This window comes from Callorhinchus milii, unplaced genomic scaffold, assembly GCF_018977255.1.
Source record: "Callorhinchus milii isolate IMCB2004 unplaced genomic scaffold, IMCB_Cmil_1.0 Scaffold1, whole genome shotgun sequence".
NCBI lineage: Eukaryota > Metazoa > Chordata > Chondrichthyes > Chimaeriformes > Callorhinchidae > Callorhinchus > Callorhinchus milii.
The window spans coordinates 123,534,397-123,557,064 of NW_024704742.1; the positions used below are offsets into that span (position 1 = coordinate 123,534,397).

The following is a 22,668-nucleotide window of genomic DNA, read 5'->3' on the forward strand; positions in this document are numbered from 1 at the left end:
CCTTCAGCTCCCCTCTCGACTCTCTGCCCCCTCCCTTCCCTCCCTCCACCCTGACCATTTCCCCCTGCTCGGGTCCTGACCCAACTGTACAGTGCCTTGGGACGTCCTCCCGACGTGAAAGGCGCTCTATAAATGGAATCTTGTTGTTGTTGTTAATTGTGACAATCATTGAAATTCAAGTGCATTTTTGTTTGGTCCTGGATCCTTTTATCATTGTTCCATTACCATATCATTGATCTCAAACCTGGTACATTAGCAATCTTCTGCTTTTTACTCTTGCAATTCACTGACAGGACCACAGATGACTGAAATTTACAGAACAGAAGGCCGTTCAGCCCATTGTGTCTGTGCTGGCTTTTTTAAACAATTCATTCGGTCCTCTTCACCTGCCTTTTCTCTATAACCCTGTAAATTACTCCCTTTATAATATCTGGCTGGTTTCCTCTTGAAGGCTAAAGAGTTCTGTCTTGACCACTACACTTAGCAGAGCATTTCACATCCTAACAACTCTTAAACAAATAAAAACAACCTCCTAATCTCCAATTTTGCTACTTATTTTGAATTGATGCCCCCCTGGTCATTGTCTCACTGACCAGTGGAGATTTCATAATTTTAAAGATCTTCCCTCTTGAGTCAGATATCTAGGGTTTTCCTGTTACACTTACATTTTAGCAGCCAAACATTAATGTTGTACAAGCATCTGTTCACAGACTGTTGTAAACACTCTCCTCTCGTTCAGAAGAATTATAGGGATTAGCCTCACGTTTGGACGGGAGCTCATGGTGGGTGGAGGGGGAATTGTGGACTTTGTTGCAATTGATGTTCGTGTCTCTCAAATTAACTTCCAGATGGGAATATTCCTGCTGGTTTTCATCAAGAGAGTAACAATTGGGTGCTACCTTCTCTGTGTGAGGAGAATGGCTTCTCTATGCTTAATGTAGTTGCTCAACTTGGTTGGGTTTAAGTGCTTGAGTTTAAGTAGGTTCAACTACTTGGGTTTAAGTAGCACTAATTTGTCTGCTTCACAGTATGCCATCAGGATATGCATTGTGTGGGATTGGTTATTCCAGAATAACTGAGATTGGGTTTCGTCTAATTACTGTTTTAGTAAACGGACAACTCCAATGAAGCTCCAAGGACCAGTTAAGGTCAAATTTATTACTTTCGCCACCGCAATAGCACCTTCATCACCCTGTCCAATTCTCTTTACAGTTTTCTGCACGTCTTCATCCTAAACCTTCTGATTATATGTACTGGAGTCCTTGTTGCAAGGTTTTATCCCAATATCGGTGGCCTTATAAGGTATTTATGGATCCATTTAATATTTTAATCAAACTATTTTTTGAGCTGTTATGCAAGACTGTTCAATTGTCATTTCAAAGTGATCTGGAGAGCTCTTTAAGATGATTTTAAATGTGTTTGTTCCCAATGGGATTCTTGAAATTGTGATGATTTGCCTTTGGAGGACAGTTTAGCTGAGGATCCTTTCACTAAATCTCCTGGCATTTTATACTATAATGGGCAGGATTATCGCAACTCTAAATTGAAACTGATTTCTCAAAGCTCATATGCTTAACGTTGGGGTGTTGTGTCTCCAGGATATGAAAAATATTAGTTACAGTAGGAAAATCTGGGGTAACTGCTGTAGTCTGTAATGTGTTTGACTGCAATAATGCCTGATTTGAAAAATTGAATTGAAGTTGTTTTGGTATAGAATTGTCTTTACTATATGCCCCGAGAATCTGGAACTCTGCCTCAGTCTCTCGCCCTCGTCCCTTCCTTGTCTGTCTTCAGATCACGCCTGAAGATCTTGCTCTTCAATCTTGTTTAAGGTCATCGTTCCTCTCTTGCTGACAAGCTCTGCCACTGTTAAGCCTCCCAGTCTCTGTCGTGTGTGAAGGGTGCTATATGATTGTTTGTTGTCGCGTGCAATTCCTACTATCTCTGACTTAGTTACTCGACGAGATTGTATTTTGAATCCGAGATATTATGACTTCAGCTTGTGTTCCCCATTCAGAATTTCAAGATGTGTAATTTTTTGAGGTGGAATGATTGGGGCTGATGCAGTTGGTATTGTTCCAATAATGTGTCCCCCAATCTCCACGTATCAATATTTTTTAAAGACAAATTCCTGTCTCATAACGACAACAGCACATTACATTTGTACAGTATCTTTCACATCGGGAGGACGTCCCAGGGTGCTGATGGCAAACTCAGAGCCTTTACTATTACTCCTCTGTACTCTGCATTTAGGTATGCAAGCAGAAATTCTGTGTTTTTATTTAAATGTTTTTATCTTTTGTGTTTTCTTCCAACACAGATATTCGGGAGCAACCTGTGGCCTTGCCTTTGTATTCGTTTACCCTTCCCTTGTTCACATGATATCACTCAAACGCCAAAGACAGCTGAAGTGGTCGTCAATTGCTTTCCATAGTCTCATCATGGTATTGGGTTTGGCTAATTTCATCACACAGTTCTTTATGTGAGACCAGACTAAAGATAAGTCTGCAATTGTATTGACTGGACAATAATAAACTATTTAAAATTTGTACTTTAACCGGATTACAGATGAGTTCAAGTAAACAATTGAACTGCATTGTTACTGCAACCACCTGAAACTCAAATGAGGTACTCACTTTTTTTTAATCAAGACTTGTGGTGATTCTCAAATTTTATAGATGCTTTAATCTGAAATTCTCCTAACTGTGAAATGCAATATTGTGACAACTAATTTTATTTGCACTAATTACTGTAATTGCTGAAATTGTCTAACTTAGTCAAGGGTGGGTCACGGGTCATCCTTTAAATCCATTTGTTTTATTAAACGAGACAAAATAATCAATTAATACCCAACAAAAAAGCTAGTATGTTGCATTGTGTATGCTTGTTGTGTTCAATGGAAAATGGATACCAATGTTTTGTTTGCAAGCTTTTTTTTAAATGTACGTACACTTAAAACCCATACGTGGCACATGCTGATTGGATGGGGGTGGGTGGGGCTGAGAAAAAGGGAAGGGAGGTAAAAAGCATTTGATCTGCTGAAGCAGTTATTGATTTGGTTCTGTGTATAGGAGTTGAACTGCATAGTACAGGGTGGAATGCACTTTATGATCTGCTTGGCTGGAATGACTTGTGACAACATGTTAGTGCACTGTTTTAAATTAGCCTTGTGATTGTATGGCCCTACGTAGGATTAAAAGGATGCCAGCAATACCTGTCTTCAATATGTTACCCAAGTCTCCTTTTTCACCTTCTGGCCTGAATGTGTCAGCATAACTGATTCTGGAAACTGGTGAGGAAGTATTTTGCTTTTCAGTAAGTGGTAGAACATGGTATCAGTTTCAAGGTGGTGCTTGCAAGGCAGTTTTAAAGATTACAATATAAGCAAATCTCAAGAGAAATGTATTCTTACATTGTGCTTCAACTGAACTTTCTCCATATTTGGAAAGTTTTTGATAGGCATTAAACAGTAAGCATGCAGGTTTCATTAATGACAATATGTATTTTAAAGGAGATTCTATTTATTGTCGTACTATGTAAACTTGATAAAGAATGAGTCGCAAGATTTGGAACAAACTAGGTAAAGTGTCATGTTGGCCCTTAAAATGTTTACACTGAACTTCTGCATAAATAGATGTACCATTCCTCATTTGGCAGTTTTGTACTTTTAAGTGGTACACCAAATCAGGAGGAACACAGAAACAGGAGGAGGCCATTCAGCACTTTGAGCCTGTTCCGCCATTAAATAGATCGTGGCTGATCTGTACCTCAGCTAATCCTTTCAATTCCAATTTTGCGCTTTCTCCCCATATCCCTTTATACCCTGACCTACCAAAAATCTGTCAACCTCACTCTTGAAGGTGTGGATGGATCCAGTGTCCACGGTCTTTTGGGGGAGAGAATTCCAGATTTCTATCACCCTTTGAGTGAAAAAATGCTTCCTGATTTAACTCTTAAATGGCCTGGTTCTAATTTTAAGACTATTCCCCCTTGTTTTGGATTCCCCCACCAGAGGAAATAGCTTTTCTATATCCCCCTATCAAGTCCCCGTATCTTAAATACCTCAATCAAATCACCGCTCCACCTTCTATTGTCAAGGAAATACAATCCAAGTTTACGCAGCCTTTCCTCATAACTTAACCCTGTTAGGCCTGGTAACTTTCTATTGAACCTGCCCTGCATCCCCTCCAGGGCCAATATATCTTTCCTGAGGTGTGGTGCCCAAACCTGAACGCAGTCTCCAGATAGGGTCTAACTAACGCTCTACACAACTGAAGCATCATTTCTTCCCCTTTGTATTCCAGGCCTCTCAAGATATAGGTCAACATTCTATTTGCCTTTTTGATTACTTTTTGCACCCGGGAACAAGTTTTTAGTGATTTGTGGTTATGGAAACCCACATCTCTTTGCCCCTCCAAAGTTCTTAATTTCTCTCCATTAAGAAAATATTCTGCTTTTTTTTGGTCCATAGTGAATGATCTCACCCTTCCCTACATTGAACTCGATCTGCCTCAGCTGTGCCCACTCACTTAATCTGTCTAAGCCATTTGTAACTTCTTACTCCCATTTACACAACTTACTGAGCCTGCTAGCTTAATGCAAACTTGGATATAAAACTTGACATTCCTTCACCAAAGTCATTTATTTACATATATATCCCAGTACAGACCGCTGGGGGACACCACTTGTCACGTCCCGCCAATCAGAGAACGTTCCCTTTGTCCCTATTTTATTTCCTGCCTCCCAACCAATTACCGAACCATGTCACAAGGTTACCTCTGACTCCATGCGCTTCCATTTTCACTAAAATTCTTTCGTGTGGAACCTTATCAAACGCCTTCTGAAAGTCCATATAAACGACATCCAAAGGCACTCCCTTATCTACCATTTTGGTAACCTCAAAAAATTCAACTAGAGTAGTCAGACACAACCTACCCTTTACAAACCCATGCTGACTTTCTTTGACGAGCTCATACCTGTTCAAATGTTCAGTCACTCTGTCCCTGATGATGAATTCCAGTATTTTCCCTACAACTGGCGTTAAGCTGATAGGTCTGTAGTTTCCTGGTTTCTCCCTCCCTTCTTAAAAAAAAGGTGACATTCGCAATTTCCCAATATAAGGGTACAATTCCCGAATCTAGTGAGCTTTGAAAATTATGATGAATGCATCTGTAATTTTCTCTCGTATTTCCTTTAACACCCAGGGGTGGAAACTATCAGGTCCTGGAGATTTGTCTATCTTAAGTCTCATTATTTTCTCCATTACCATTTTTTTATTTATATTCACTTTATTAAGCATTTCCTGTTCAGGTGCAGCCATCCCAACAGTACAAACTCATTCCTGTCCCAGCACTGGTGCTGGTGTCCCATGAAATGGAACCCCTCCCTCACACACCACTGTTTCAGCCACATATTCACTTCCCTGATCTGTTTATCTCTAGGCCAATTTGCACGTGGCTTGGGTAGTAATCCAGAGATTACCACCTTCGAGGTCCTGTTTTTTAATTTAACCCCTTGCTCTTGATACTCCCTTAGCAGGGCCTCCTTGCTCTTTCCTATGTCGTTAGTTTCTGCATGGATAACGGCAACTGGTTCTTTCCCCTCCCTTTCCAAGTTCCTTCCCAGCTGCTTTGAAGTATCCCTTACCCTGGCACCGGGAAGACAACACATCCGCCTGGACTCGTGATCACGATACCCTCGATCCCCTTAATTACTTCATCCTCTATAACTACAATGTTTCTATCCTGCTCCTTCCCCGCTTGCACTGCCTTCTGCTCTATGGTGCTTTGGTTTGCATTCAGGCCTCCTTCCCCTCATCCAATGCAGCAAGTACATTGTACCTGTTGGACAGGACCAGTGCCTCCTTCTCTGGCTCGACTAAGTAAATACTACCCTGCTGGCTATCAATCTCACACTCCTCTTCCTGAACCTCTCTATGTGGTGTGGCTATGTTTTGAAGTAAACTATCCAAATATTCTTCCTCCTCCCTTATGTGTCTGAGTGTCTCTAACATGACTCCAGATCAAAAACCCTGAGCAGGAGTGACTCAAGACACGTACACTTCTCAAGGATGTGACCAGACTTACTATCCACAAATTCCCACATACTGCAGCTTTGACACATTAACTGTGTTGCCATTACCCCTTTATAGTGTCTACTCCACTTAACATTTAGGATTATTTATACAAATATATAGTTACATTTACGAGGTTTTCCCTTTGCCTTTGATTTGTTTTTAGTTATTTTTCTCCTTAACATATTTTACCGTTAACAATTTCAGAGTAAATAGGTAAACAATTTTTTATATTCAATTTTGCAGCTTTTGTCTCTTGCTCACACTCCTTAATACTTAACACATACTTCCTCAGCAATGTTACCATTGGTCTAGTCGCCCCCACACCTGGCTTCATTCTCCGATCTCCCGAAGGCCCCAAAAAGGCTCCTGTACGGAGCTTTACCTGGTGGAAGTTTTACCTGGTGCTCAGAAACCTTGACTTTGTAGTAGTAGAAAATTTTAAAATGGCAATTCATTATCTGTCAAAGAAGCAGCAGATCTGCAACTTATTGTGCTGTATAAGGAATGGGGTTTAGAAAACCTTCTGCATTGTAGGTGAAAGAAGAGTATCTGAGGGACTCCAAATAGCCATTGCAAAGGGGACAAAAAAAAAACTTGACCAGAGACCAGCTTGTGTGTGGCTACATTTGGAAGAGAAGTTTTCTCTTGACTTTTATTGATGAGGGTTGGGGATGGTGGGGGAGGAGTTTGTTGGATTCGCGTGAATGGAGAAATTACTTTCCTGGTTGTTGTTTGCTCAAATAAGCTGGATCCCAGGCCATTTAATGGTTAACTATAATTCAGAATGTTTTCATTGTAGCATTACCCCCACTCCCAGGAGCCGCTGCCTGGACTGAGATATGCTGAAACTCTGCCCAGACTCTCGACTTTTCCAGTCAGCATAATTTAGAGTGCTATAATTATCCATTAAAGACTCGTTGATCCCGATCGACTTCTTGTGGCGTCAAGAAATGGCCCATCAAACACCTGCCCTAGTCCAGGCAAGTCTATGCCAATTCAGTAGGTACCCATGGCCTGGCCATGAATGAAGAGTTTTTATTTGGTTGGTCGACCCTAAAAAGTTGGATACCACTGCACTAAGACAATGGAGCAGTGGCCTGATGCGTTTTTCAACTCAAATACTGTGTATTTCAACCATATTTTGCACAAGTTTCCTCTCCTTCATCCATCCGTCTGCTTTTTTTCAATTTATATTTGGCTTTCCTTCTGCTCCAGTATTCTAAAGTGATTTATTCATTCTAACCATTCATATAACATTCATTCGAATGTTATAAATGTACTTGGGTTATTTAATAAATATTACATGTTCATTGATGAAGCTTGATGGTCTGACTTAAAAACAAATCTCCTTTTTTCTGTTTTTAAAGATGCATCCTGATGTCTACACTTGCAACACTCGATTACCTCAAAGTATTAAATGTATAGTTTGACTGAAAACGTTAATCTTGACTCTTTATTTTCTAACCGAGTAGAAAGTACCTACCCTCCCTGCTCGGTGTCTGGCAATTTCTGTGAAGCGCTTTGAGACCTTGACCAAGAATTATCAATAGTTAAAGAAAACCACCATCACTGAGTGAAATTAAAGGAACAGTGAAACCAAACCCCTAAATCAGTGAGATTTGCACGTTGATGTGCAATATACCAATATCATCTTATTTTGTTGGGAGATGCTCAAAAATTGGCAAAACTCCAAAATATGGAGTCCTACAGCTCAGTGGTTAGAACACTCGCCCCGCAAGCAAGAAACCTGGGTTCAATTCCCGGCAGGACAAAATCTTGGGCAAGTTTCCTTATAATAATCCCTCAAGAGAAAAAATAATAAATTAGTCACTTCAATCCATGACTGTTTGTGGGACACTGCTGTGTGCAATTGGCTGCTGCTTTTTGCCTGCAAATATAATCAAATCACTTTACAGTATATTCTGTGAGGCGCTTTGAGACGTCTAGAAGACATGAAAAGTGCATTTCCAAACTGCACAACATTTAATGATTGAGGTGAGTTTGGAATTTGCTTTGGGGATCTTGTTCCTGGATTGCAGATAGCATGTTGTGTTCAATTATTTTACACCACTGAAACTTTCAGTAAGCTTTGTATTCTGCTTCTGGGATATCAAAAACTAGTTTGACTGCATTTACTGGCATTTCAGAAGAACTGTTACTTTTCTACCACTGCAAAAACTAATTTTGCATTTCTACTTATGTAGTGAGGCATCAACAGTGAGCATTATTCATTCTTTACGTGGATGACACCAAACTCTTTCTCTCTGCCTCCAGCCTCGATTCCAGGACAACTGATATCCTGACAGACTGTCTGTCTGACATCATGTCCGGGATGAGAGCCAACTTTCCACAGCTGAATGTCAGCAAGTCCGAGGCCCTCCTGATTGGCTCACGCCAGAGCCTCAGCATCTCAGGCACCGGCAACATCAACATCCACGGTTGCACACTCCACCTCACCAAACCAGTCAGGAACCTGGGCATCTTGTTCGACCCTCAACTGTCCTTTCTCCCCATATCCGTGCCATGACCCGCTCTGATTTCCCCCACCTCCGCAACATTGCCCGACTCCACCACTGCCTCACCCCTCAGGCCGCTGAAACCCTCATACACACATTTGTCACTTCAAGGCTCGACTACGGAAACTCCCTCCTTGTCGGCCTCCCCAACTCTTCCCTCCACAAGCTGCAGATCATCCAGAACTCTGCAGCTCGTGTCCTCTCCCGCACCAGACTCCGTGACCCCATCATCCCCACCCTCACCCGGCTCCACTGGCTCCCCATCCCCCAGAGGATAGAATCCAAAATCATCTCCTCACTTTCAAGGTTTTCCATGGCCTCACCCTTCCTACATCTCTGATCTGCTGAATCCCTATCAGCCTGTCCTCTCCCTCCGCTCAGCAGGCTCCAGCCTGCTCCAGGTCTCCCGCCCAACCTGCCCTATCTCAGCAGCCGGGCTTTCAGCCTCTCTGCCCCCACTCTTTGGAACTCCATCCACAATCCCTTCTCCTTGCTCCCTCTCTTGCCTCCTTCAAGGCACGACTCAAGACCTTCCTTTTTGACCGTGCCTTCAGCCGCCATCCTACCCCCTCCGCCCTCCCTCAGCTCAACCCTGCGCCGCCCACGCTCGGGTCCTAATTCCTGACTGTTCAGCGCCTTGGGACGTCCTCCCGACGTGAAAGGTACTTTACAAATGCAATTTTGTTATTGTTTTTTAAAAAAAATCCAACAAATGGGCAAGCATGGATGCAGAGTTCTGGGATGTTGCGTATGAGTAATGAGGATGCAATTCACTCCAGGGATTCATGTGATGACAGCCATGAGAGTAAAGTTTTAGTGATTGATGGACATCACCGAACTGCAAGAATAAATTACGGTCTTTATTCTCCCATCTATAATTTACATGTAACTCTATCCTTAAAGCACAAACAGCCTCGACATTTAGTGTTTCAGTTAATTTGAGCAAAATCTTATTGTGATGTCAGTTCGGAGCATTCTTACAAAATAACAAAATCGTTTCAATGTTCCAAAAGCCGTTGAAATGTGATTAATCATCCACTTGGCAGTGAAATAAGCTGTTGCCATTCGGTGACATTTATCTATCTACGGAAAATAAATAACTGAGATTTACAACTAGACCACCTGCTATTCCCAGTTCATGGTACGGACACGTTCAAGGCTTTTGACCATGATGCTTGATCCAGTTACTATAAATATATATTATTAACAACAACAAGATTACATTTGTATAGGGCCTTTCACGTCAGGAGGACGTCCCAAGGTGCTGGACAGTGTACAGCATTTCAGGCTGATAGGGGGCAACAGGTCAGAGATGCAGGAGGGGGCAAGGCCATGGAGGGCCTTGAAAGTGAGGACGAGGATTTTTTTTATTATATATACAGTTACTAGAAGGTATGTAATGGCATTTTATGACTGCTTTTTTAAATTCCGTCCCCTATTTCCTTTTCTTTGGGGCCGATCCCTCTGCCCCGCCCGCCCCTTCTCAAAGTAAAATTCTGGTACGTTAGTTTCTCGGTGACTGCCCTAAATTAGGGTGTTACATAAGTACTTTTCATTTTGAGAATTCTGTTTCTGAGACTTAACAAGAATGAGTGAACGAGACAGCCCAGTCCACACCTTTTTCTAGGCCATCTGATCTTTCCATTCTATGTAATGCCTCTTACTATGAACGACGTCTTCAGCTTGAGGGGAAGCAGCAGCAAAAACCCGAAGGAGACATTGAGTGACAGCAAAGCCCTGTACTACAAAACACATCTCCTACAGTGGAGTCCTGCATCTCAATGGTTAGAGCACTCTTCTCGCAAGCGAGAGTTGAATTCCCGGCAGGGAGAAACATTGTGTAAATTTCCTTACTCCACACACCTGTTTACTGAGTAGTAAGTAGGAACCTGTTTTTTAGTTGATTGGCAGATCGCTTCTCTGGGGGTAATAATTCCTTCAAAAAATAATAATAAATTGGTCACTCAATCCTCGACTGTTTGTGGGACACTGCTGTGCGCAGTTGGCTGCCGCGTTTCCCCCACAAAGTATACAGTCAATTCACTTTACAGTTTGTTCCGTGAAGCATTGAGACGTAATAAAATGCTATATCAAATGCAAGGGTTCTTATTACACCCATCAATTGACATATTCACCAAAGAGCCATCTCATTCCCTCGTAAGACCATATGTACAGCAAGTAATGAACATTCTTCCATACTTGTTGTTTTTACATATTACTGTAATAGTATTATACCTTCAGAGACTTGGTGAATGGATCCTGAATGTTAAATGTTTGGCTGACTTGGACCATTTCAATGCAGAAGAAACTTGTGTTTCATTGCAGAAGACAAATAATATTGGATGAAAATGTGCAGGTAGCTTCGAATCAGTTGTTTTACGGAATGCATTGAGGAACCTATCGCATGTTGGGATCCGTTACTGTGAAGCGCTCTGAGATGCCATCCGGCATGAAGGGCACTTTATAAATCCAAGTTGTTGTTGTTGGCCCCTGAGGTGGCTAAATACAAGTGAACATCTGTTATGGCATTTTTGGTTGTGTCAACATCACATGATGAATCTCTATCCTTGTAATCATTCAAAGTAGAAGCTTTCCTCAATGATGAGTGTCTGCAGAATAGCTGAAGGTGAGCTAGTCCTAACAATATAATAATAATATTAATCCTTGCATTTGATATAGTGCTTTTCACGTCTTCTAGACGTCTCACTGAATATACTGTAAAATGAATTGACTGTATATTTGTGGGTGAAATGCGGCAGCCAATTGTACACAGCAGTATCCCACAAACAGTCGTGGATTGAAGTGACCAATTTATTATTGTTTTTTTCTTGAATTATTATCAGGCATGTGGAATAAGGAAACTTGCCCAAGGTTTCGTCCTGCCAGGAATCGAACCCAGGTCTCTCGCTTGAGAGGCAAGTGCTTCAACCACTGAGCTACAGGTATCCATGAATGAATATCATTCACATCTTATAGGTTGCCGCGCTATGTTGCCCTCTTATATATTACCACAAAAATGATATATATCATATATAATGCCACATTATGAGTTCTGTTTAAAGGCAGAGGGTATAACTGACGGGATTTAATGGATCATTTGACTTTTGTCTCCCCCACAGGAATCTTGAGAATATACAATCTCTTCTGTCAAAGGTTCAAGAAACTATTAAGCAGTTGGCTGGTCATGTAGAGCTGGTAAGAGTCTTGATAATCAAAATAATCCTTGCATTTGATATAGCGTCTTATCACGTCCTTGAAACGTCTCAAAGCGTTTCACAGAAATGTTGGGCAAGTTTCCTTACTCCACACGCCTCTGTTTTACTCTGTAGGAATCCAGTTGTTAGTCGATTGGTGAATTGCTATTCTGTGGGTAATAATCCCTTCAAAATAATAATAATTTGGTCACTCAATCCATGACTGTTTGTGGGACACTGCTGTGTGCAATTGACTGCACGCTTCTCCCACAAAATCTACAGTCAATTCAGTTTACAGTATATTCTGTGAAGCACTTTGAGACGTCTCAAAGATGTGATGAGGCACAAGGGAATATTATTATTTGTAGAACATATTTTCAACAAAGCTGATCTAGCATTACATTACAGTATATATTTAATAATAATAATCCTTGCATTTGATATAGTACTTTTCAAGTCTTCTAGACCTCTCAAAGCGCTTCACAGAATATACTGTAAAGTGAATTGACTGTATATTTGTGGGCGAAACACAGGAGCCAATTGCACACAGCAGTGTCCCACAAACAGTCGTGAATTGAAAATGACCAATTTATTATCGTTTTTTTATTTTGGAGGGATTATTAACAACAACAACTTGGATTTATATAGCGCCCTCCACGTGTCTCAGAGCACTTCACAGTAATGGATCCCGAGGCTGAGCCAGGGTGGGTGGGGGGAGGAAGGTGACCAAAGGCACTGTCGAAAAGAAAGGTCTTCAGCAGGGATCTGAAAATAGGAAGAGAGGGGGCGAGGCGAAGGGAGTGAGGAAGGGAATTCCAGAGCCTCGGGGCGTAGTGGCTGAAGGCATGCCACCGAGGGTGGAGCGGAGGAGGCCAGACCCGGAGAAACGAAGGCAACTGTTTTGAGGAGAGAGGAGGTCAGAGAGGTAGGGGGGTGCAGAGGAGTGGAGGAATTTGAACACAAGGGTGAGGATCTTGAAGTCGATGGGCAGCCATTGCAGTCTGGCAAGGACTGGGGTGATCAGGGAGCGGAGTTTGGTGCGGGTGAGAATGCGGGCGGCAGAGTTTTGATGATCTGGGTTTTATGGATGGTAATGGATGGGAGTCCGGCGAGGAGGGCGTTAGAGTAGTCCAGCCGAGAGGTGACAAAGGCATGGACCAGGGTTTCAGAGGCTTTCGGAGAGAGGTATTGTCGGATATGGGCGATGCGTCAGAGGTGGAAGAAGGCGGTGCTGGTGAGGGTCCTGATGTGGGGGAGGAAGGATAATTGAGGGTCGATCCTGACGCCTAGGTTGCGTACGGGTTTGGAGAGTTTTAGGGGGAGGTCGGGTAGGTGGAGGAGGTGAGAGCTGTGAGATTTTAGATGTTGACGAGAGCCAAAGAGTATGGCTTCCGTCTTGTCAATGTTCAGCTGAAGGAAATTTGTGCTCATCCAGCTCCTGAGGTCTGATAGGCAGGCTGACAGAACATCAAGGGATTGGGTGTCGCAAAGAGAGGTGGAAAAATAGAGTTGGGCGTCATCCGCATACATGTGGAAGTGTACCCCATGTCTGTGGATGACATCCCCACGAGGGAGCATGTAGATCAGAAAGAGGAGGGGGCCAAGGATGGATCTTGGGGTACCCCGCAGTTAACCGGGTGAGAGCGGGAGGAGAAGCCGTTTGTGCAGATGTACTGCTGGCGGTTTGTGAGGTAGGACTTGAACCAGACGAGTGAGGTCCCACAGAGGTGGATGACGGAGAAAAGGCAGTGGAGGAGGATGGCGTGATCGACTGTGTCGAACACCGCGAAGAGGTCCAGGAGGACGAGGCAGAGGGAGCCCTGATCACAGATAGAGGATGTCGTCTGTGACTTTCACAGATGCAATCTCTGTACTGTGGGCAGGGCGGAAACTGGATTGGAGGGGTTCGAAGAAGGAGTGGGAGGAGAGGTGTGTGCGAAGTTGATTGGCAACAACATGTTCTAGGACTTTTGTGAGGAAGGGCAAGTTAGAAATGGGGCGGTAGTGGCTGGGGTTTGAGGGATCTAGGGAAGGTTTTTTGAGGAGGGGGATAATGACAGCAGTTTTGAGGGAGGCAGGGACTGATCCGGAGGAGAGGGACTGGTTGATGATGTCAGCCAGTAGTGGGCAGAGGAGGGGGAGCTGGTTGACCAGCAAGTTGGTGGGGAGGCGTTCGAGGCAGCAGGTGGTGGGTTTCATGGAGGTGATGGTGGGTGAGAGGGAGGAGAGAGAGATAGAGAAAAAGGAATGTAGGATGGGGTTGATGGTAGGAGCTGATGATGGGGAGGGGGGCAGAGAGGGGGTGGTGGTGGGTGACAAGAGGCAGGTGGATGAGGCTGCCTGGCCGATGTTGTGAATTTTAGATGAAAAGATTTTAGGGTTGTGTTTAGCCTCCAAGATGATGTTGAAGTAGAAGGCCGTCTTTGCACGTGTCAAAGAACGGCGGTAGCTGTGGAGATGCTCGAGCCACAGTTGGCGGTGGACTGTCAGGTCAGTTTTCCGCCATCTGCACTCGAGTAGCCGGGTTTGGGTTTTTAGGCGGCGGAGATGGTTGTTGTACCAGGGGGATCGGGTGGGTTTGGAGATGGTCCTGGATTTCAGGGGGACGAGGGAGGTGAAGGTGGAGGAGAGGCGATCATAAACGGCTGGACGGCTGTTTCAGGATATCCATGGGTGGAAGGCCAGAGGGATAGGATGTTTGATGATGTTAGGGCCTTTTTGAGGGTCTCGGGGGTAGCCTTTTCCAAAGCGGTAGAGGATGGTTGAGGGCTTGGTGGAGGAGAGAGGGATGTGAGATGAGAAGGAGATAAGGAAGTGGTCCGAGATAGCCTTGTCCACAATGCTGAGGTCAAGGCTGTGGGTGATAACGAGGCCACGGGGATGACCACGGTTGTGGGTAGGTGAGGTTTAGGGAGGAGAGGAGGGCAGTGAAGTCAGCAGAAGTAGTGCAAGGGGAGTTTAGGTGGAGGTTGAAATCTCATTATGGCCCATTATGTGTAGGCGCTCGGAGCAGAGGGACAGGGAAGAGAGGAGAGTAGAGATGTCTGTGTGGGAGGAGCCGGGGGGCTTGGGGGGGGGGTAGACAAGGAGGATTTTCAATGGGAGAGAGGGGTGGAAGAGGGTGAGGTGCTCCAAGGAGGGGAAGCAGCCAGAGAAGTAGGGGGTAAGACCAAAGGAGGCTTTGGAAATGAAAGCCACCCTGCCGCCACGTTGGTTTGGATGGGGGGTGTGGTGGAAGGTGTGGTCTGGAGGCTTCTACTAGGGGGACAGGGTCATTGGGGGAGAGCCAGGTTTCGGTGAGCCCAAGAATGTCAAGGTGCTCGTCCAGGATGAGGTTGTGGATGGTGAGGTCTTTATTTAAGAGGAAATGGACATTTTGGAGGGAAATGCGGATGGGTTTGCTGGAGGGCGGGAGGGAGGGGAGAGTGGTGCGGAGAGGATTTTGGGTTGTACAGGAGAGATGATTGTGGAGAGTGGTGTGAGTGGAGAGTTTGGGAGGGTACGTATGAGGGGGAAGTTGGGTTTACCTTAAGGAGGCAGTTTGAGCGGAGGGAGTGAGTGATGGGACATGTGGGGTTTCTGCTCTGGGACAGCCAGTGCCAGGAGCCACGATTGGCCCAGCGGAGGATGCCCAGGCTGGAGCAGAGGGAAGTGGTGACGGGGTCGAGGAGAGAGAGAAGGCGGGGAGGGCGGTGGGAGAGAAGGATAGAGGGGGAGAGCGGATAGAGGGGGGTGGGAGGACAGACATAGAGGGGGGTGGGAGGAGAGATAATTAGAGTGGAGAGGGAGAGGGAGGCTCGGGTCGGGGCAGCAGCCAAAACGCGCACGCAGAGACCGGGAGCGAGCGATCAGCGGGACGGCATCAGCCCTCAGGTTCAGCCTCCCAGGCCATGGCCGGGATGGCAGTGGTAGGGGCCAGGCCGTTGTTGTTGTTGCTGGTTATTTTTAACTGTGACGTCACGCCGACGTCACTTTGTGAATGGCGGCCCCTCCCCTCCCCTCACCTACCTCGCTCTCCTGCCTCCGCTCCCGTCTGAGTGGCTCCTCACCTGGCTGTGCTTTATACACGCAGCTCGGCCTCAGCTCTGCCCCTCGGTCTCCTGCCTCCGCTCCCGTATTATTAGGCGTGTGGAGTAAGGAAACTTGCCCAAGGTTTCGCCCTGCCTGGAATTGAACCCAGGTGTCTCGCTTGCAAGGCGAGTGCTCTCACCACTGAGCTGTAGGACTCCACATTTGTGTAGCTTTGCACTACTGGCTGGCTAGCGGGAGGAGCTATGGGAGCCGAGGAGGGGAAAGATGAACCAATGTACGGTCACAGAGTTGAGTCTTCAGGTGGGCTTTGAAAGTGGAGAGGGAAGCTGTGAGTCAGAGAGTCTCTGGGAAGGAATTCCAGAGAGCAGGACAGATTAGCTTAAAAACTCCCCTGCTGACAGTGGGTCAGACAGGGCAAGGGAAGCAAACATTAAAAACATACTAAAAATCCTCAGCAGGTCAATCAGCATCTCAGAATAAGAAGTTTAACTTCCAAGGCACACCTTTCATTAGAATGCAGCTGTAATTACTTTTGTTTATGGTGAGAACTCTGTGCTCCAACTCGTAGCTGAAGCATCAATCATTCACGTGGGTGGAGCAAGAATAAGCTTGTTTTGTTTTGCTGGAGACCATGATTGGGGCTGCCCAGCTCTTAACTGATACCAAGTCATAAAATGCGTAGGAAAGTGAATGAAATTAAGTTTGAATGTGTCTGTTGTTCATTACAGAATCATAGAATTATACAGCACAGAAGGAAGCCATTCGGCCCATCGAGGTTTGTGCCAGCACTTTGAAAAGAGCTATCCAAATCGATCCCACTCCCCCGCGCTCTCCCCATAGCCCTGCAAACTTGTCCTCAAATAATTATCCACTTTTCTCTTAAAAGTTGTTTTCGAATCGGCTTCCACCATCCTTTCAGGCACCCTTTCAGTTGTTTCATGAAGAGCTTTGCATTGGACACTGCCATGATGGATGCTGCTAACTTCAGTGACGTTACACTTGGGTTCTGCTTAAGTATTTAAGTTAAATAAATGAACTTGCATAAGTAAGAATAGACCAATCTGAAAATCACATTGTTGATGTTGACAATCACAAAGGAACACCCAACCCTAGGAGGTATTCAACTGGCAATCAAATTCAGACATGAAGTATGTGTCCTTGACATCTTAATATTTGTAGATATTAGATCATCTCCAATGTGGACTGCTTGAATTGTTTTCGGTAGATGTAATCTTGATGTTTTCCTTTTTCAGTGGAGGATTGTTGGGACTTTTGTGCGAGTTGAAATCTTTCCATACATTTTTTAAGAGGAATACATTTTGGCATTAAGGAAAGAGGAGAGAGAGTCACAGGCTCGGGGTGGAAGGAATACTGAGCAAGATGGGGATGCGGGCAAGAATGACTGAAGCATAATATTGGCAAAAGGGTGTGGGGTACATCAGACTGAACACAATTGATTATGAAGGCAAGAGTGAATGAGGTTTTGTCAAAGGGTGTGAGGTGCGAGAAAAATAGCTGAAGTGGGTGAAAAAGGGGGCTCAAAAATAGGATCTCGAGGGAAATAGCCAAAGGCACATACTGCAATGTTCCCTGACCTCAGCCTGATCTGCATTTTTTTTCTTTTACAAAGTGGCCACCCTATAGTTGAGGGGAAAAGATTACAGGGTGTGGTAAGATTACCTGCTGAAAATTGCAGCATAGGGTGTGAGTCAAGTCTGGTGTTTTTTTCCCTCCAGTACCTTAAGGCAAATCCTCAATTCTCTCCCTTTTCACCATCTATATGTTCCCCTTTGTTGACATCCTCAGTTGGCACGGTGTCCATTTCCACATGTATGTGGATGACACCCAAATCTATTTCTCTGTCTCCATTTTAATTCTTATCCTTAAGAATGTTTGTGGGACAACGCAATGTGCGATTGGCTGCCACGTTGCGCCTATACAATCAATTCACTTTGCAGTGTGTTCTGCGAAGTGCTTTAAGACATCTCAAAGATGTGATAAGGCACTGTATCAAAAGCAAGTATTATTATTATATTAATTCCAAGATCAATGCTGTTCTGACTAATTGTCAAGCATCAGACATTAGAGTATTCATCTCGCAAGTGAGAGGTTCGATTCCCAAGCAGGGGGAAATCTTAGGCAAGTTTCCTTACTCCACACGCCATCCCGGAGTCCTGTAGCTCAGTGGTTGAGCACTCGCTTTGCAAGAGAGAGACCTGAGTTCAATTCCAGGCAGAGGGCGAAACCTTGGGCAAGTTTCCTTACTCCACACGCCTAATAATAATCCCTCCAAAAACCAAAAAACAATAATAAATTGGTCATTTTCAATCCACGACTGTTTGTGGGACATTGCTGTGCGCAATTGGCTGCCGCGTTCGCCCACAAAATATACAGTCAATTCACTTTACAGTGTCTTCTGTGAAGCGCTTTGGGACGTCCTCCTGACGTGAAAAGCGCTATATCAAATGCAAGGATTATTATTATTATTATTATTATTATCCCTCCTGACGTGCAAGATGCCAGTAGACGTTTCTTGGCCAACATTCACCGAGATGATTGATCATTCACCACATGGGTGACACGTTTGCCCACAAACACTTAAGACAGACACCTCATTCTACAGTAAACCCTGTGAAGGACTTTGCAACGATGTGATCAGGAGCTCTACGATCAAATGCAAGGATTATTATCGTGCAAATCTGACTTGTAATTGTGTGAAAAAAAAATCTCAACTTGCAGAAGGGTTCAGGGGTCCAACGGGGGTGGTGTTGCAGTTCGAGTAGGAACCACCAGGGGCGCTTTTGGAAGCTGACACTCACTGTAACGTGACTCATTGTAACGTGGTAACTGTGGAAGACAGAAGTCATTGGTCCGGACTGGACTGGACTGGAAGCGACCGAGTGTGTGCAATCGAAGGCTTGGAATTGTTTTTTTTGGGGGAGAAAAAAATCCCATTTTCCACATGCACACGTTTCCCCAGAAGCGTCAGTTTACCACCAGCAAAGCTACAGAGGTAAACACGGGGATGGGAACCCGATCAGAGAGAGAGAGGGGGGAAAAAAAAAACCCCAACGTTAATCCCTGGGAAGGAAATCGTTATGGATTAAAGCTGTGCACTTGCACGTTGCACTTCGGTGTTTTAATGGTGCAAACAACGTGCAGCTCAGTTTGTCTCTTAAACCTGATGGGCAATGCGGGGAGGGAGAGGGAGGGCAGGAGGAGGGGGAGGGCAGGAGGAGGGGAGGGAGGGAGGGCAGGAGGAGGGGGAGGAGGTTGTGTGGCTTCCAGCTGTTGCCTGTATTTCGCCTTTGCATCGCACACATCGCTTGTAATACTCTCTTCCCTCTTTATTTCCTGGGTCACATCAACCATCCTCTCTCTCTCTCTCTCCTCTCTCTCTCTGGACGTGTTTTGCTGAGGGGAGGGGGGAGGGCGCTGTGGCAACGTCTTACGTTTTCTTCCTGGGAAATGGGGATAGGCTGAGCAGCTCATCCCTCCCTCCCTCCCCTCCTCTCTGTCTCCCCTCCTCCACCCATCTCTCTCCCCCCCCACCCCATCCCCTCCTCTCTGTCTCCCCTCCTCCACCCATCTCTCTCCCCCCCCCCACCCCATCCCCTCCTCTCTGTCTCCCCTCCTCCACCCATCTCTCTCCCCCCCCACCCCATCCCCTCCTCTCTGTCTCCCCTCCTCCACCCATCTCCCCCCCCCCACCCCATCCCCTCCTCTCTGTCTCCCCTCCTCCACCCATCTCTCTCCCCCCCCCACCCCATCCCCTCCTCTCTGTCTCCCCTCCTCCACCCATCTCTCTCCCCCCCCACCCCATCCCCTCCTCTCTGTCTCCCCTCCTCCACCCATCTCCCCCCCCCCACCCCATCCCCTCCTCTCTGTCTCCCCTCCTCCACCCATCTCCCCCCCCCACCCCATCCCCTCCTCTCTGTCTCCCCTCCTCCACCCATCTCCCCCCCCCCCCCACCCCATCCCCTCCTCTCTGTCTCCCCTCCTCCACCCATCTCTCTCCCCCCCCCACCCCATCCCCTCCTCTCTGCCTCCCTCCCTCCCTCCCTCCCTCCTGCACAGATTTTTTTTAAAAAAAGGGGATGGTGTTAGTTTTGCAACCTTCCTCTGCTTTGCAGTCTCTCTCTCTCTCCTCCCCCCCCCCCCCCCCAAAGGTTGTTTGCAATCAGTGTGGGTGGGTCGGTGCTGAAGAGATCATTGCAGTCAGAGTCTCTCAGTGTGAGTGGAGCTCAGTGAAGTTGGGAAAATCCTCGTTACACTGTGTGAGCAGTGGGTGGAGACAGACAGACACACACACACACACAGAGGGAGAGAGCAAGTCGGCCATTAATATCTTTGCAGATCAGATACATGTGTATATATATTAGAGAGTGAAGAGTCCTTTTAAGTCCTCTCCTCACACACACACACACAGACAGACACACAGACAGACAGACACACACACAGACAGACACACAGACAGACACACACACACAGACAGACACACAGACAGACAGACACACACACAGACAGACAGACAGACACACACACAGACAGACACACACACAGACAGACACACACACACACACACAGACACACACACACAGACAGACAGAGACACACAGAGACAGACACACACACAGACAGACAGACACAGACAGACAGACACACACACCGGGACACAGTGTTGCACAGGGAAGTGATACAAAGTGTAAAGAGCAAACAGTCGGATCCAGTGACCTGAGGAGAGTGGAGTCGTACCTTTACCGCAGTTCCTGCTCTGACAGCACTGACTGACTGACTGACCACCGCACACTCCGGGGGGGAAATCGGCCTTTAATCTCCTGTTGTTGTTGTTGTTGTTGTTGTTGCACAAAATAAAAGGACATCGCCCTCCATTCCCACCTCCTGCTCAGTGACCGGGGGCTCGGCGCGAGGCTCGGGGGGATGTTTGACCGCCGGAGGCTGCCTTTCGTCTGTCTGGATGTCCTGTGCCTGGTCCTGGGTGAGTGCCGCTGACACGGGCTCTTGTGGGTTCGTTTGTACACTGCAGCGCTTTCCATTTCCTTCTGTCAAAGTTCACACACACACACGTGTGTGTGAGGGGGTCTGTGTGTGTGTGTGTCTGTGTGTCTGTGTGTGTGTGTGTGTGTGGGGAGGGGGGGCTGTGTGTGTGGGGGAGGGGGGGGCTGTGTGTGTGGGGGGGGGCTGTGTGTGTGGGGGGGGGGCTGTGTGTGTGGGGGGGGGGGCTGTGTCTGTGTGTGTGTGAGGGTGTGTGTGTGTGTGTCTGTGTGTGTGTGTGTGGGGGGGCTGTGTGTGTGTGAGGGTCTGTGTGTGAGGGTCTGTGTGTGGGTGTGTGTGTGGGGAGGGGGGCTGTGTGTGTATGAGGGTCTGTGTGTGGGTGTGTGTGTGGGGAGGGGGGGCTGTGTGTGTGTGTGTGAGGGTCTGTGTGTGTGTGGGGGGGCTGTGTCTGTGTGTGTGTGAGGGTCTGTGTGTGTGGGGGGGGGTGTGTCTGTGTGTGGGTCTGTGTGTGTGTGGGGGGGGCTGTGTCTGTGTGTGGGTCTGTGTGTGTGTGGGTCTGTGTGTGTGTGGGGGGAGGGGGGGCTGTATCTGTGTGTGTGAGGGTCTGTGTGTGTCTGTGTGTGTGTGGGGGGGGCTGTGTCTGTGTGTGTGTGGGGGGGGCTGTGTCTGTGTGTGTGTGTGTGGGACTGTGTGTGTGTGGGTCTGTGTGTGTGTGGGTCTGTGTGTGTGAGGGTCTATGTGTGTGTGGGTCTGTGTGTGTGTGTGGGGAGGGGAGGCTGTGTCTGTGTGTGTGTGTGAGGGGCTGTGTATGTGTGTCTGTGTGGGGGCTGTGTGTGTGTGTCTGTGTGTGTGGGTGTGTGTCTGTGTGTGTGGGTGTGTGTAGGGAGGGGCTGTGTGTGTGGGTGGTGGGTGGGGGGGTGTTGGATGGTGGGAAAAAGTTTATTTTTAATTGCATTTGTGATTGATCACCAGGGGTTCGATGGTTTTTACTGTATCCACTTGTGTTTCTGTTGTGTTTTGTTATTTTCGCTTCTTCAGTTCATCCCTTTTCTTCTCCTCCCCCCACCTCCCACCCTCATTCCCGACGGGAAAAACCGGGAAGCACAAAGCTAAGCCGAGCCATGCTTGGGAAAAGGCGATTGCAAAACAATTCAGAGCCAGAATCAGATCAGATCACCCTCCCAATAAAGGGAAAGGAGGGAGGGAGAGGGGAGAGGGAGGGATGGTACAAGAAGGTAAACAATAAACAGCATCAGCAGGTTTTAAATCCCAGTGACCTGATTTCTCACCGTCTTGTGTTAAAGACAAGATGAAATACAGGATAAAACTTGCCGCAGAAGGACAATATTTAAGAAGGATTCGGTCAATTGTGTCTTTGCTGTGACTTGCTCCCCCTCCTCCTCCCACAGGGACTGGGATTATCTGTTAATGTGACCCAGACAGTCAATCCCTGGCTCAGTGTCAGTCCCCAGATAGTCCACGATGTCAGCTGGTTTAGTTTCCCCACTCCCTAGTTTGTCAGCTTTTGGCACTGCTTCGATGTCTCACTAATAGGACAAACCCATGTCTTTAACACACAATAATATTTATATTTATATAAATAAAGACACCAACATGATTTGCAGATCTAATCTAAATCGGGATGAAATGAGATTCCAGCAACAAATTGACCCAAAACACATCGTCAGTCTGTATCCCCAGTGTAACTCAGTGGTAGTAATAAATAATAAAAATAAATGAATTTATAACTCAGTGGTAACCTGAATAGCAAGATCAGTGCCAAGTGAAGGATGGATCAAGTTATAAATGTTTCATGATTCAAATTCTTTAGGTT

The 22,668-nt window shown here is 46.2% G+C and overlaps 2 protein-coding genes and 1 long non-coding RNA gene across 5 annotated transcripts in view; 2 read left to right on the plus strand and 1 right to left on the minus strand.

The window, feature by feature from the left end:
- The window catches only part of slc38a9 (solute carrier family 38 member 9), a 21,640-nt gene extending 18,429 nt beyond the window's left edge, over nt 1–3,211 (plus strand). The window contains exons 14-15 of the mRNA XM_007892179.2: nt 1,213–1,302; nt 2,321–3,211. Of these exons, the coding sequence (XP_007890370.2) occupies nt 1,213–1,302; nt 2,321–2,486 (256 nt within the window). The 3' untranslated portion in view covers nt 2,487–3,211. The remainder of the gene's footprint in view (nt 1–1,212; nt 1,303–2,320) is intronic.
- LOC103177821 overlaps nt 1–20,744 on the minus strand; it is a 27,266-nt gene extending 6,522 nt beyond the window's left edge. Inside the window, exon 1 of the long non-coding RNA XR_006085147.1 lies at nt 20,574–20,744. This is a non-coding gene — a long non-coding RNA (uncharacterized LOC103177821). The remainder of the gene's footprint in view (nt 1–20,573) is intronic.
- The window catches only part of plpp1a (phospholipid phosphatase 1a), a 73,378-nt gene continuing 69,375 nt past the window's right edge, over nt 18,666–22,668 (plus strand). The window contains exons 1-2 of one of the 3 annotated variants that reach the window (XM_042332055.1): nt 18,666–18,831; nt 20,697–20,817. In XM_042332055.1, the coding sequence (XP_042187989.1) occupies nt 18,781–18,831; nt 20,697–20,817 (172 nt within the window). In that variant the 5' untranslated portion in view covers nt 18,666–18,780. 3 annotated transcript variants of the gene reach the window in all.